The sequence below is a fragment of the Pleurodeles waltl genome, chromosome 8 (genome assembly GCF_031143425.1).
Source record: "Pleurodeles waltl isolate 20211129_DDA chromosome 8, aPleWal1.hap1.20221129, whole genome shotgun sequence".
Classification (NCBI taxonomy): domain Eukaryota; kingdom Metazoa; phylum Chordata; class Amphibia; order Caudata; family Salamandridae; genus Pleurodeles; species Pleurodeles waltl.
Genome location: NC_090447.1, coordinates 99,851,045 through 99,867,500, shown reverse-complemented (window position 1 = coordinate 99,867,500; position 16,456 = coordinate 99,851,045). Strand labels below are relative to the sequence as shown.

General features: G+C 45.5%; 1 protein-coding gene across 2 annotated transcripts in view; it reads right to left on the bottom strand.

Annotated features, from left to right (window-relative positions):
• The window catches only part of RAB6A (RAB6A, member RAS oncogene family), a 214,502-nt gene extending 198,347 nt beyond the window's left edge, over positions 1-16,155 (bottom strand). The window contains exon 1 of one of the 2 annotated variants that reach the window (XM_069203835.1): positions 15,681-16,155. In XM_069203835.1, coding sequence (XP_069059936.1) covers positions 15,681-15,750 — 70 coding nt within the window. In that variant the 5' untranslated portion in view covers positions 15,751-16,155. The remainder of the gene's footprint in view (positions 1-15,680) is intronic. The other variant, XM_069203836.1, reaches the window with a different exon arrangement.
• Positions 16,156-16,456: the final 301 nt, after the last annotated feature.

Sequence of the window (16,456 nt, the reverse complement as noted above, 5' to 3'; positions counted from 1 at the left end):
AGTACAACATTTCGCCAATACAATTCAGATGCGTTCTACACTTAAAATTAGGAAGGTGCTTGTTCAAAGCAATGGCAAACTGCTGAAACTAAAGCCTCCTACCGCTATGGGCAATGGACACCTTGTGACAACTCTATTAGACAGTGACTGGTGCTAGAGTTCTGTAGCTATGGAACAGTTGTCAAAATCAGAATACTTGTTGTATGGCTTCAGGCGGATAAAAGAATAGTCGGTTTGAAATTAATACCGGGAACTGGAAGCTGCATATTTACAGCATCTTCACGTAAGAACAGTTACCTACTCCAAATTATTTTAATCTTTGGGAGCTCATTGTTCTTTTATATTATACACTATAAGCCGAGGAGAACAGGCTTCCACACCAAAACACAAATGGTGGGTAAACTGCAGTGCTCCATTTGGCTCGTGCAATGTGGCCCGTTCTGAGACGGGCATCCAGAGTTCAAAGGTGAAAGGAGAGGCAGTGGATACATTTAATTTCTAGTGGTGAACACATGGCTAAGTAGCATATATTTAGTGAAGGGCCAAGAGTCAATTTAAGTTAGTAATGTACGTTCTGTAAGTGGACATTACTAGTGGACTACCAGAAAGAGGCAAAATGTACCCAAAAGCAGGACACGGATAGCATTTACATTTTGGAATGCATACTACACACACCAGTTCCAAAGATACTTGTCGACCTTTAAGCATCAAAGCCGGGTCAAAAGATTCAAAAGCACAAACACACTAATTGGTACTGCAAAATGTAATTCAGACAAGATCCTGCTGTGCTTCTTCACAAACCACCCCATGAAGTTCATGCATGAATCTCAGTTATCCAATTAGAAAGACTTAAAAAATAAAAATAAAACACCATACGGCCAAGAAAACGTGTTTAAAAAAGAAGAGCATTAAATTATGAACTGGCCAATGCATCAACTTCAAGTGTGTGCCATCAGCCTCTAGGACTCTGCTCCCAAACATGATTCACAGCCAATAAATGCAATCTCTTTTCCCAGGTCCACTGCTCGATCAAGCCTTATTTCCCCACCAGGATTGGACATAGGCCAATACCATCTGCTTGAACCCAAGCCATTAAACTCACCAACTGCTTGTACCAAGTGCAGATCTCAGTAGCATATTAGCTAACGACCTGTCGGCTGCTGCATCACAGCACCCCCAACACACTACACGACTAAGAAAGCACGTGTCGTCATCTGAGATGGCAGGCTTTCTTTCAACTCTAAGGGAGGCTGGAGGCTTTAATTAAAGCTTTATGTTATTGTGACTAAGTATGGTTGGTAGTATAAAAAAACTTTACCTAATGCTGAACTGCAAGACTGGAGGTCCGTATTGTCTAACAAGTGGCTGTGAGTAGGGATGACTGACATCTAAACTTTGCCTGCAAAGTTCTTACAGTGCAAACTTAGAAAAGTTCACTAAGTTTAGCAAACTAAATATATATATATATATATATATATATATATATATATACACACACACACACACATACACACACACCCCTACACATTGCTAGCACTTACTACCCCTGATGAGGGGAAGAAGAGCTTTATGGTGAGTACCATACTACCCCGAAACCAAAGGTTAGGAGTTAATCTAGTGGTAATTGTGATTAATAGCGTGCTCTCAAAAAGAAAATCCAAGCGTTTAATCCAAGTACAAAATTTGCCTGCAGTAAAATTAGCAACAACTTTTTGCTAGAGAATTCTATCAGTAAAAGTTACGTTTTGCTGACACTTTTCACGAAAGACCTACTTTTTAATTATTTTACTACAATCTTTGAAAAGGTTTTTCAAAATGTTGAAAGGTTTGTAAGGACTGCGCACGCTTCTAGGGACAAGCTTCCTCCTCCGGCAGCGACACTTCTCGGTGCTCAGTCGAGCTCCAGCCCCTCTGATGAAACGGGAGCCTCAAACCCCCGAGCAAACTGCAGGCTCCTTGCGCACACTCGAGGGCTCCCTGGTCACAGGCCATCAGCGGCAGACGGGGGTTCCATGCAGGGCCACTCCTTACTTCGGGGCTGCTTCTTTACTGTAAAGATGGGTACAACGCCCCCCCTTGAAGCTCCAAGCAGATGAATAGGGCGCACAACCGAGGGTTCCATGCAGCACGACTCCGTATCTCGGGGCTGCTTCTTTAGCCTAAACCTAGGTACATACCCCCCTTGAAGCTCCAAGCAGATGAATAGGGCGCACAACCGAGGGTTCCATGCAGGGCCCCTCCGTATCTCGGGGCTGCTTCTTTACTGTAAAGATGGGTACAGCGCCCCCCCCGAAAGCCCAAGCAGATGAACAGGGCGCACACTCGAGGGCTCCTGGTCACAGGCCATCAGCGGCAGACGGGGTTCCATGCAGGGCCCCTCCGTACCTCGGGGCCGCTCCTTTAGCCTAAACACAGGTACAGCGCCCCCTTGAAGCCCAGGGCAGATGAACAGGGCGCACAACGAGGCAGCTCTTCCACTGCAAAAGCAATGCGGGCTTTCTGCACAGCTACAGAATCCATCAAGCCGTCATTATCAATGAAAGCAGGAAAAGCTGCATCCCCAATGAGGTCCTAATGTAGCACTTAAAAGCACAAGCCACGATGGAGACAGCTCCATTATTGCAGTGGTCAGAAGACGAGGGCAGGGCACTGATGGAGGGAGAGAACATAAAATGGCGCGAAGGCTGCCGGATACATTTACTCGGCGTGGACTCCGAAGCTCGGCCATTACAGACTTTAATTCCGCAGCAGCACACTTTGAACAAAGGGCAGAAGTTCACCAGTGCAAGCGTACGGCTCACAATGTTTCCGCACTTCGCACCCAGCCTTCAGGCCAAAGCACCCAACACCGAACAACATCTTAGTACAGACAAGCACAAGCAAAGTCAAGGTCCAGCACCGCACACAACACGTCACAGTCTGGACAATAACAGGCGCTGAACAAGAAGTCCAGACAGCTCGCCCTCTTGCTTAGTCACAGACATCAACTGCTCCCTGCGCTGCCAATAATGAGGGGCCCGGCCTAGGAGTTCTGGCAAGAACATGACCAGCGCTAATTTGTATAAGGTTAGTCCATGTTTGCAATGGCACAAATGTAGTAAAGATAAATAAAAACTTTGAAATAGGACCTGGAGCAATTACTAGCAGCTGAGAACACAGCTAGAGTTCCGTCCCACACCGTCGTGGTGGAACTCCATGCTGCGCCCCCGAGTTATCCAACCAGTGGCAGTGAAACAGGGCACACACCGGAACTCCTCACGTTGTGCCAGAAATCCCATAGTCTCCCCTCACCAGGAGGGAGACAAAGCAGCCATAAACCCTTCCACAATCCATCTTTCCTCTGCCCGAGAACACATGGCCACCCATGGGCAGTGCTTAATTTGTGTTTGTTGTTTCTGGTGCTGAGCACCGGCACTCGTTTTAGAGGGCCGGGGCTTATTCTTATGCCTCAAGCATTTGCTGCGAGCAAAAGACACATATGGGAAAGACGGAGGAAGAGAAAACGAAAAAGCGCCCCAATGGGAGAGAGCAGAAAGCTCCAAGAGTGAGCTAAAGGGGCAGGGAGTGGCTCTTAATGGATTAAAGCGGCCCGAGATGGCTTCAGGATTACGCTGCCTCAGTATCCTGTGCTCGCACATATAAATGCAGCAGCCGCATGTTTAAGAGGAAGGCTTTGGGCACCGGCACCTTTTAGTTTACAAATTAAGCACTGCCCATGGGGCTGCACCAGTCAGCAGCTGTGGGAAGGAGGAGAAATGAAGATAGCGGCAGCACGGCCTGAGGTGGCAAGGACAGGCGGGAGGTGGCCCACAGTGCAGGGGGAGGACAGTGAAGAGAGGCCCAAAACTGGGCCTGCACAACAGGCTAAACAGGGCCACACCAAAGGTCCGTAGAGAAGCCACAAGAAGCCGAGATGCTAAAGGGCTCAGAAGACCAACGAGGGAACCTTTTGTTGGGCAGAGGTGATGGTGGCTAGTACTAGAACCTACGTGGCTTATCCCACGGCTCGAGAGACCAGTGACAGCAGAAGGAGCTCAACACCCAATTGGTCATGCAAGGCATGTGAGACAGGATTTCAGAGGCCAGTAGACCCCCTAAATGGAGTGGATAGCTGACCCCGGGACTGAACACAAAAATGCACAATTAAATTGGGAACAACGTAAAACCTCACCATCTGGACATCTGTGTGACTCAAACCGCAACATGAACTAGAACGAACACTGGAATGCTTGCCAGAGGTTGTCCCAGAAACACAAATATCCAAAAATAATAGATGTTTTGTTGGTGGAAGCAACCACTCAATAGATACTAGTTGTAAGAAATTGGGCTTGGTAGACAAGGGGTGACCTCTGGCCAGGCAGCAACCAAAATCCTTGTCAGGGTGAGGCACAAGCCGACCTCAACTAACCTGTGCTCAACCCCCTGGTAGCTTGGCACAGATCAGTCAGGCGTAACATAGAGGCAATGTGTAAAGTATTTGTGCAACACTTCAAACAGTAATAAAATGAAAAAGACCACACAAAGAAAAGAAAAAAAACTGTTAGAAAAACTGAGTAATTTTTAATAAATAAAACAAAACTAAAACAACAAACAGCCAATCAAAAGATATGCAATTTTACAGACTTCAGTAAAAATAGCATCAAAGTGCCAGTTGTGGAGATCTGGTTGAGCCAGACCAGGACAAAGTCACAATTCAGACTGACCATGATGGAGGGTGGGCCGGCTACAGGACCCAGTAAGACCCACTGAACACAGTGCCTTTAAAGTTTGTACAGCATTGTGACGATCCGTGTTTAAGAAGCAACACTTAGCCGACGAGATATGTCGGTTCAGAGGTGCAGTGACGATGGGATGCTAGGTCCTGCAGGCAAGGGTTTGCGATGAGATGACCACTACCAAGGATGTGTTGCACAGCTGGGGTGATGCAGCAGTTACGAGGAGCTGCGAGGCTGCGATGGAGTCCAACACCATCGGTGAGTCTACCGTTGACAAGGGATGCGAGGCCTCAGCCGAGGGTGTGACATGCAGGAGTGTTTTAAAGTGGCTGCGAATACGATGCAGGGCTTTGCAACAGCTCCAATCCACGCAACAGTGGTGGCATGTCGACTCTGTTCAGGCTTGCACCACACAGCAGAGGAGATGCGTCAGTTCCAATGGATACACAGACTCTAGCAAGCACTTTAGGCCCAATTTCAAGGGTCCAGGGCTGGGGTGGCACCACTTGGCAGGTTATACCCACAGATGGCAGAGTCCAAGTGCAGGGTTGCCAGAAGACTTATGTCTTTGAGGCTTCGGTTCAGGAGGACAGCCAGCTAGCCCTTTGAGTCACTCTGGTGTTCTGGATTTAAGAGCTGCAGGTCCAGTCCTTCTCACCCAAGCAAGAGGTCATCAGGTAGTAAGTCAGCGATGCAGGGCAGCAGTCCAGCAGAGTGGAAGTTTTTTCAGCAACACAGCAGTCCTTCCTGGCTGAGTATCCTAGTCTCTATAAGAGTACTGAAGAGTTGGTTCAGAGGTCCAGTATTTATACCCAGTTGCACCTTACAAGCGGGGAGAAGCTTCTAGAGGCATGCCTTTGAAGTGCACAGGTGCCCTGCCTTCTTTGTTTGGCTCCAGACTAACCACAGGGGAATATACCCCCTTTGTGGGGAGGCAGGACATAGCCTATGCTAATGTACGTAGGACTGTGTCCAGCTCCTCCCTCCCATCCTGCCAGTGATGGCCCGTCCAGGTACACCTAAGCTCCCTATTGCGTGCAGCTTTCTAGGAGGAATACTCAAAACCCAACTGAAAACTACAGCCAGTGATGTGACTCAGACACAGGCATTAAATGGCTACGGCAGGAAAATGCTGAGTTTCTAAAAGTGGCATTTTCAAAATTGTAATTTAAAATCCAACCTCACCAGAAGTTAAAATTTTTCATCACAACTAAAATCCTATGGAAGAGGAAGGCCTTGCAGGGATGAAAAATGAATGTCTTTTTTTTTTTTTTTTTTTTTACTAACAGGACATATATAACTTAAAAGTACATGCCCTACTTTTTAAATACACTACACTTTGGGCTGCCCAATGCCTACCTTATGGGTGGCATTTGTATTAATAAACAGGAAGGTTTGGGCCTTGCAAAAGGTTTATTCTGCCAGGCTATAATGACAGTTTAAAACTTTACACACAGGCTGCAATGGCAGGACTGAGCCATGTTTAAAGTGCTAGTTAAGTAGGTGGCACAATCAGTGCTGCAGGCCGACTAGTAGCTTTCCATTTACAGGCACTGAGCACAGGTGGTGCCACTTTACTAGGGACAAGTGAATTAAATATGCCAATTGGGAATAAGCCAATTCTACAATGTTTTAAGGAGAGAACGCAAGCACTTTAGCACTGGTTAGCAGTCCTAAAGCCAGCAAAAACAAAGTCAACAAACCAGGAGGACTGGAGGCAAAAAGTTAGAGGGAAAACCACGCCACAGACGCCTGGGTTAACACTGGAGAATAAAACTGACCTGCACATAAAGTAAACTTGATGGGCACTGGCAACCAGAAGATGAGTGGAGAAGTAGACTGTACAGAACAAACTCTACTGAGCACCACACTGGAGGTAAAAATCACAGAGCACAGCACTAGAGAAAATACAGTGAATCATTAAAGATTCAAGTCCACTAGGAGATGCAGAAGAAGGAACAATATCTAACAAGTGGTGGTGCTGGAGAGAGTCAGCCTGATTGCTGAACTTCCTTGAGGACTGGATAACCACAGCGCTCAAGTTCAAGGGCCTCTGAATTGTTTTATGTAGACAGGGCACACAGACACCTAGGGCAGCAGCCAAAACCCGGAGCTTCCCTGCAAAACATCCTTTCAATTACAAAGACTAGGATGGCATATTCCTAGCCTGCAGGAAACATAGCAAATGCAATATGGAGATACCATGGCTCTCATTTTTCCTGACTTTATCATGGCTGTAAAAATACAGAGATGCAGTGAAAGCCTTGAGGGAAAAGAGAAAATAAATAAATGATGCTATCCCTTGCTTTCTGCGAATCATCATACGAGAAATCATGGTACTACACTTCCAAATACTCCAGATGAAACATCAGACTGGCTGAAGGGTTAGTGTAGCGGCAATCTAAGTAAAGAAAAAGAAAAAAAAAAAGAAAAAAAAGGCTAAATGCAAGAGACGCGACAACTGGAGAGAAAGGAAAGGAAACAACAATGCAGCAGACATGGACAAGGAATCACAACGTGAACTGGAAAACAGACCAAGGATGAAGGATAAACTCTGCCTCTATGGACAACAACAATGAACGATGGCAAGGTGTCATACTGGCTTAAAATAGGCAGAAAATAGGAACCTCGAGCAGGAGAGATGTGATGCTCCAATGGAGATCACTGCACCATGATTATAAAAGCTGGGAGGGTCTGGGAAGCTGGAGGGATCGGACTGCAAACAGCCTGCCTGGTAACACTCCAGCGGGGAGGAGCCGGAGCACTGAGGTAGAAGGCCATGGTCCTGGGGATGGGCCAAGGTGGTATGTAAAAGGGTTGAGCTTTGCTCATTATTTGGTGCAGAGCATTTTCTTAACTATAGGACCTCAAGTACAAAACCGACCCGGGGATGGGGGCAAAGTAGGTGCATTCTCTTCACCTGTTCATATTCGTAAACACATGCCAAGGAAACAAGTTAACATGATCCATCGATAAAAGTCAGTTAACAAGCTTTATCACTTTAATGTTGGTGCAAAGCGCACGTCATTAACTGGGGTGGTGAAAGGTTTGGGTACAACAGTACGATGAAGTACATTGGAGAAAGACTTTCAAAAACTCCGTTTACTGTTTATCACACTGTTGTTCTAGTGAAGAGTTACTGCTTCGGGAAATTATAACTCAAGCAAAGAGAAGGAACGAAGATTGGAACAAAGGAGAATACGGCAAATGACAGAGGCTCTCAAATTTAGACCGGTAAGAATTTCGGCAAACAAAAAAAAAAAGAGAAGGAAGAAGGGGGTAGTGCAAACAATTTTGACCTTACACAGTGCAGATGTTATACCTGTTCGACCTGATGAATAAAAACTGTCAATTCATTCAGGGAGCAAGATACAGGGAGCTGAATCTCTGGGGCTGTACTAGCGAATCCACCGGAGTAGGCCTATTGGTCAAATATGCACTTACATTTCCAGTAGACCACAAATGGATAGACAACCTAGGTCGCTCCGCAGTGGCTGTGGGGACTTGCAGTGTGAATGAATGGCACTAATTAAAGCATTTGTGCTTCCTGTCCTCTAGTCAGACACTCGAACATCACTGGCTCATTATTTTGAGCTCCCAAGTGTGCTGCTTCTGATGGATAAACACTTTAAGCAGGTTATGCGTGAGGTGTGGTATATGTCTTGTAAGGTTCAACACAACCTCGCCAGCAGGCTGAACTACCCTGAATGCCTTTGCTGGAGTGACTGGCCTAGCAGAAGTACAAAGAGTCCTAAACAGCAGCAGAATACGCGGCCAGGGCTGTGTCGACCATTACCCACTGGTGGAGGTATAGGACACTATTTGGAATGGAGGTTAGGTACATGTTCCATGAACTCCCTGTGGCAGTAATCCATCTTCGGTTGACTATGGATTCTTATTTTAATGAAAGTAGGGGGCTTCGAAGATAGCAAATGGTATCTCAGAAGTATACAACACAGTGCTAAGGGGACACATGACTGCTGCATCAGCAGAAAAGTTCTGAAAAATGCCTAGCGCAGGAGGCACTTGCATTAGTCCAGTGGGTGCATCACCCACAAGCCAGACTGATGAGGGAACTGAAGATTAAGAGTGACACATACAAACCACTATTACACAGTGAGGCATGTGAGCACTGTATATGCTATCAGCCTAGCCTAGACGAGACCGGGGACGAAGCATGGAGTTCTTGGCCTGGCTGAGCAGGCCAGAGGAGGGCATGTGGAACGTTCCCTGCATACTTCGGGACACTGGAGAGATAAGAAAAGACAGCGGGCAGTAGCAGAGGGACTCACAGATCGGTCTCTTCACTAACAGACTGATATGTCAGTACCTTGGATACGAGGGATTTCATATCAACCTGCCCATCAAGTAGCAGGATAGCGTTACAGAGGCAAAAAATTAAAGAGGCACTAGAATCTGATTAAGTACGGACTGAAATATCACAACTACATAGAAGATAATGGGAACATATGCAATGGACTGCCAAACGACTTCTACAATAACAGTAATAATAATAAAAAATTAAAAAAGATGAAGTGACACCAAAGGAATGTGGAACGTTTCTGCAGTCACGAGGTAAAGGACTATTACCACCCGAGCTCGAAGCTGCAATGGTGGTTCTGATCCAGCTTTTGATTTACACGCAAGCGGGGCAGGGGGTACCATCAACAGTCTAGTTTGAGATAGCCTAGGGCAGCTGAGCTGAGCGATCAAGGACTGGTTAGACATTGGGCTCCGAGCGGAAGGGATCACCACAGTGGTAGCATCCCCTTAACACACACCCCTACCAACCACCATCTCTTGTCCACACAGAACCGTAGGTGATGCACGGAGTCAGAGAATCCCAGGGCAGGGCTGGGAAGTGTACTGTTGCCTGTCTGCCCAATAGGTTTCACAGCCATAAGGAAACAGTACTAGCTGAAAATGTATTCATGTAATGGAATGCGACCGTTCTGAATGATCATAAACGTTTCTCTCTTTGTAGGAATGCTGTAAGGAATGATAACAAAAAAACACTTTTTGTACACCCAAACACGTTACATATACAGGGCTACATTGTTACAGCAACCACCAAGGCAGTTTGTTGTTCCAGTTTACAGCTTATGTGTTGAACAGCATCTCACCTGCTACCCCCTTTTCCACGGGATGTGGTTACTGATGGTGCAGTGACGAGCATTACAACAAAAACAAAAATACACTCTGGAAGGTTTCATGGGGCATCCACTACATCTTTATCTTTATTTTCAAACCCTATAAATCGAAGAGAAAACATGCATCCTACATGTGACCACAAACGACAGCCAAGATCCATCCGGCTATAGATGAACCCATGTGAGTGGGAGTAGCTCCAAACACCTGAAGCACCTTTGCTATCGGTTTGGGAACAGGGATCAGGCAGCGGAGTAGTATGTAATACTGTAGGGAGCACAACATTTAGTAGGGTCAACCAGTAGCACTCACTGATACCAGGTACCTGGCGGGCATGTGATATCTGCAGAACTTCACTGGGGAAGGACAGCCATTGTAGAAATACACTTCAAACATATATACGCTGCCTGCAGAAAATGCATTATTTGTGGGCAGCCATCCCCAAGTACATCAGGCAGAAGGTTACGGTCACCGTTCAGCACCTGCCAGAATTCCCTACCAGGAAAGGTTTCACAGTAGTTATGATACTGTAACTTACTTTATTGCAACTAATCCGAATCGTATTAATCCGTTGAATTGGCCCCAATGTGACTAATGAAAAATGCACCAGTGGAAGCCTGTCATGTAGGCGAGGGAGATAAGGATAGAGCGGAAGGCTGTAGTGGACGGGAGAGGTGCTAAAGGGCCATAGGCGAGTGAGGTAATAGTGAGTACATTACCAATACTCAACAACACGGCTCCTTTGTAAGTAATGACCAGTACCAACAGGGGTCACAACTTGCAATGGACTGGATCAGCACCTAGGAGAGGAGTTGTTTTTCTCTCTATGGACCAGTACAGCACCTTGGAGGAGCGACGCCACGCTATCAATGTATAGACAGCAATGGCAGTCCTCCACAGAACTGACATATTTTTAATGAAATCAACACAAACTTGTCTATGGGTATGTCAAACTTGTAATGACATTGTTATAGCTCTTTCCTTGGAGACTCCCATGCTTTTAATGGAACAACTGTGTCCCACAGAGAACGTGCGGTGCAAATGGGACACTACCAGCACTTTCTGCAGGAAAGAGATCTTCAAAAGGCATCAGTGTACAAATCGGTGAGAATACTACCATTCCATTGTTTATTGCACACCTGCTTTACTATAAGTAGACAAAAAAAAGAGAGAACCATACACAGAGCCCAGGCCGGCCTCCACTGCTGTACTTGGCAGCGCTCATTCACAAAAGGCTATGCTGTGGGTTGGTTTGTGAATGGAGACGTTAATATTTGTGTAGGACAGAGTTAGAAGGGGAGGGGGGCTCTTACCTCCTACATTCGGGGAGAAACGCACAAGCATGGTCTCTAGACTGTGCTCTCCATGTACTCCGTAATATCCACTGAAGCAGATGCCGCACTAGTTTTTTTAGGTCTCACTTAAAGACATCTTGTGTTATTTTTAAAACAGAACGTAATCTGACATCTTGTATAATGTTTGGTATAAGTATCTTCAATGTTCATGTGATTACTCCATCTTTGTGGGTGCCTTTGCTACAGTTTCCATTACATATTTTATTTACTGTGATACGGTGGGTCCAGCTACTTTGTGAATGTAAAATAAATGCTAACAGACTGATCAACTGTGCCCTTTAATAATATCATCAAATAACCCTACTGGTTCAATGTGAAGCAGTGAGCAATATTTTTATTTTTTGTGCCATGGTAAATCCAGGTTTCATCATTATGTCTTATAATCTGAACTTTGACACATGCACGTTTACTTCAGTTTTAATCCTGTATGTGTTATTGTATATAATTGACTGCAGTCAAGAAAAAAAAACTGCTGATACTTTAATACAAGAAAAAAGGCATTCTCAAAACTACTTAACATAAAAGATCCAGTCGCATGACATCAAAATCATTACAGCGCTTAAAGACACGAAAATGGACTAATCCGAAAAGCACTGAACATGGTCAAATGATTTCCTAAGATTAAAGAAGACTTCAATCATTGTTCTTTAGGTGATCTAATTCCCAGATTTCTCAGATCTGTCTGGTACCAGCACCAACGAGTTTGTTTAAATCAGCACCAACCAACTGAGCAGACAACATCCAAGGTCGACATAGCCACCAACTTCTTGCCTTCCGTAACTTGTCATGGTCACCTCTTTTAATTTGTCTAATTCTTAGTCTTAAAAGGGCCGTCTGTAAAGTATCAAGCTGCCACCTTCAAGTAATGCATATTTCCCACAGCAGACAACACCCCTAAAACCCGTAGAATTGACGTGTGAATGACTGAAAGAAGGAAAGTCTCAGTTTTAGAAAAACAAATATATTGACAAAAGCGGTAAAATGGTTTACACGACGAGTTTGTTGTTACTATTACATTGACACAAAAAAGTTACACAATTCAATTTTGATTTAACAAAAAAAAGAAAACACACACACCACCATAGTACACTTTACTCCGAAACTTGGTTCCTCTTACTGCTAAATCTAATATTCCTGCAGCAAAGGGCACAGAGATGTGAACTCAGACACAACAGTGATAGCAAGTACAACTACAAAACTACGTTATTGACTACATTCCGAAAATCGCTTGCTGTGGCAACTTGCCTCAGTCAAGTCTGGCTCACAGGCTTAGGTCTTTACATTCAGCAAAAGGATAACAAAAAAACTGGGGTTAGATTCATCCAGGCTGTCTACCTTTACATCATTAGTGTGCATTTATTGATTGAAAAACGACACACTAGAACAGGGGACGATTAATCCATTCAGAGAATTACATGAACTTGCTCTGGAAAATTACAGAAAAAAACAGGCTTTGATTGGGGTACGACCTTAGGTCTAACCGTTAACAAATGTCTTGAATTAAGATATAATTTAGAGACTATGGAGGGACAAACCGAAGTGGACAGCTTTCTGAATAAAATCAATCATCCTATAATAGATATGGAGACAGATTTGGATGCCATGGTCAGCACTGGCACCTCCCCAAATGTTTGATGCAAAAAGGTAGTGTAGCCTCATAATTGAGTGACTGCTTTGCATAACACACTCAGTAGTAAGTGAACGTCAATCATGTCTACCCATATAAATGTGAACTAACTTTAGGGGGTATGGTTTGAGCACCATTGGCTTCTATAAAAAAAATTAAAATAAAAAAAAACACACATTTCTTGCCAAAACAGTGTCTTACTACACTATACTTCACTGAGACGTTGATGCTATTGAAACTAACCAAACATTAAAGAGCAGCTGTACAAGATGAGAAAAGACCAAACCAACTTCATGTAATGCAAGTTCTGATGAGGAACATCCAAAGGAGATACATTCCGGATAGCATTGTGTAGACCATAAATACGCTCTTGTATGATACACGGCCTAGTCACGCATTTCTGAAATACCAGAGTGGAAAGATGGAAACCCAAATAGAGGACCAGAGAACAACAGAAACAAAGTGCACTTCAAACCCATTAATAGATGAGAGCACGCAAGTTAGTCCATCACAGGAACTGTTAGCAATGCAAATAGAACGGCAACGGCCATGCCACTAATGAAAATACCTCGGAGCTGAACCCAACGATGCCAATAAAGGGAATATGTACGATTTCCGCAAAAAAAAAAAAAAAAAGTCAACAGCAGTCCAATCAACAGCCAATTATAATCAGGATTAACAGTGGAAACAAGGTGGGTGCATTTCAGTGCTTTAAATGGGCAGGTACTGACCGGTACTGAGTACCTGCACTTCTATAATATGAATGAGAGAGTACCTGCAATTCTCAGCACTGATGTAATACATGTAATGGGTAGAGTACCGGCACTCGTCAAGAGCAAACAGGTGATCTAAATAGTGAGTACCTGCACTTCTATATTTTCATTTAAAGCACTGGTGTATTTGTCTAACAAAGGGCCCGTGGAGCAGGCCTTCCCAAATTTGCTATTTTTGTTTTAATATACCCTACATGAACGGCTACCAATACACACTAAAGAAGTTGGTAAAAACACCAAAATGAAATAACAAAAAGGTGTTAATGTACAAATCTTGTATCACAAAAATGAGTACACAACATTTGACTGAACCATTCCTTCAACTAACACCTGGGCTAGTGCAGCTCACCAAATACCAAGTGACAGGTGACACTAACCAACCCATCTAAGTAAACAACGAACACAAATGCGCACTCCTGCACCCTGCGGGTCTTAAGGACAAACAAAATAGTAACGCAATTTGCGAACGCAAGAAACAAATATAGTAACTTAAAGATCACAAAAACGACACTGTACAGTGTTTATCGGAGTAAGATTCTAGAACGAAAAATAACTGTAGAACGAAGGTGCATCTGCACAACCACTGGTGCTTATGACATACTAAACAAGCCCCCGAGTCTACAAAACTATATGAATCTATTTAAGAAGAGGGTAGCATACACAGATTTTTTTTTATAATTGTCGAAGCCTAACCTCTTTGCTTTCAATAAAGAAAATGCGGCAGTACAGCATTTTATGTCAAGATCGGAATCTAGCGATATGCACGGATCTTTATTTTGTTTGCCAAATTAGTAAAAATCTAAAACATTTAACACATAAAATAACGGTTTGGGTATTGGAGCTGCCTCGTCCAGCAGGTAAGCCTGGGAGGTTGAGATATAAAATTATCCGGAGGAAACAAGCACTGCCATGTATAAATAGCGACGCATGAAACAGCAGTTTAAGCATCTGGGCAGACCGTGGCCCTTGGGCCCCGCCGTTGCCATCATTAACACAGTCTGGCGTTTTACAAGAAGCGTGACAAAATGAGATCCGCCAACCTGGGAATCTTTTATTGGCCAATATAAGCAGCACCGAGCTAAGGATGTAGCCTCCGTATGAAGAGTGATGTCAGATTACATCAGCACTAGAGATCACACAGGCGGCTGCTTCTCGCCTATGAATATTTACCACTGTACACCGTGCTTAAAGCCTCCTGTAGAATGCCAGAGAACGGCACAGGATTGGACCCAGTTTAAAGAGAGGCAAAATGTCAGCAAGCGATTGTGGGAAGAGGAGAGGGGGTAACCACTGACAAGGATGGGGAAATACAGGTGGGTATCAGGTCATGGACAGAACATTGTGAGAAACAGTGAAGGACCATGATAGGAGAAAGAATTGTGACTTAAGGGTCGGTGGGTGTTTTTCCATTTTTTTAAAAAAGGTTTAAGGCTTGCGGTGGGAGAGGGGTGCAGTGACATTGGTGTGGTACCAGTCAAACTGGAGGGGTAGGAACATTACTGGGGACAAACAGTCAGGGTGGGAAGTCATTAGGCTTGGGTTGAGCAGACGTCTGAGTGGGGTGTGGGGGCTGAAGGATGGTAGGAAGTTTGATCAAAACCATATCCTACCCAGGGGCACCGGTCAGGTGTATTCGACGCCTCGCCAGGGATAGTAAGCGCTATATAAATGCAGTTTAGTTTGGCCTGTGGTAAGACGTGGGTAAAAGATTTTTTTTAAAAAGGGTGTGGCGATGGCCAGGCTTGTGCTAATTTGGGGGCAGAAGGGGGTTAGGGATCAAAGCCCTAGAGTGGGAGGCTAAAGCAAGGCACTGTCTTTGGTGCATGCTAAGGACCCATGGGCTGGCTTCTTGTGTCAGGCTGGGGAGTGTACGTGGCACCTTGCATTTTTAAAGACACTGAGCTCTTTGCGGCGTGGAAAGTGGGCGAGAATCAGCACAAGTTCCCCGGGCCACCCCTCTCCCAGGGAGGGGGCTTCGATGGGGGCGGCGAGAGGCGCGCGAGCACCAGCTGACCGAGGCAACAGCTCACATGCCTGTAGCTGCTCTCCCCCTCCAACTCACCGCTCTGTTCCCCCAGGAAGACCAGCTTGAACTTGCGCAGCGGGTTCCCGAAGTCTCCTCCGGCGGACATGGCGCTGCGGCGGACGGGGGGAGAAGGGGCGGGGTAAAAACAGACGGAGAACGCACGGGGAAGGGAGCAGCCTCCCCAGAGAGCGCGGCCTGGAGCTGTGCGGCCGAGTCCCGGTGCGTGGCAGGGGGCGCTGTTCGGGCTCCTCTCCCAGCTGCCGCTGCTGCTCGGGCGCCGTCTCTCCGCAGCCTCAGACCCTCCCTGCGCGACCTCTCACACACACTCCACGCAGGCACGCCGCGCGCCTGACTGGCGGTGGGCGTGGCTCTGACGCCTGCCTAGCCCTGAGCCAATCAGCGAGCGAAGACGTGAGGCGAGGCGCAGCCAGACTGTTTCCATAGCCATCCGAATACACCACACGGCGCATTCCTAGGGACAGTGACGGCCATCTCAAGGTCAGGAAAGCATAACTCCTTCAATCGTTGGGCACAAGTCGATGTGGACATTTTGCCTGGCTCTAGTATGTCTTCCGTTTCGTGACGCTACGCAGTACGCAAGCGCAGTTTAGGACATGCTGATATTTTTTTTTCACTGGTGGGGGAGGACCTGCCATATATCTGAAGTTAACCAAACCACGTAAAAGAAATCGTAAGGAGACCGGAGTAGTGCATACCTACAATAGAAGAAGCGCATGCATGCGGACATCTTTAACGGTTTAAGAAAAATGAAGATTTTTTTCAGGATATAAAAGGAGGAAGTTTAGAAATAA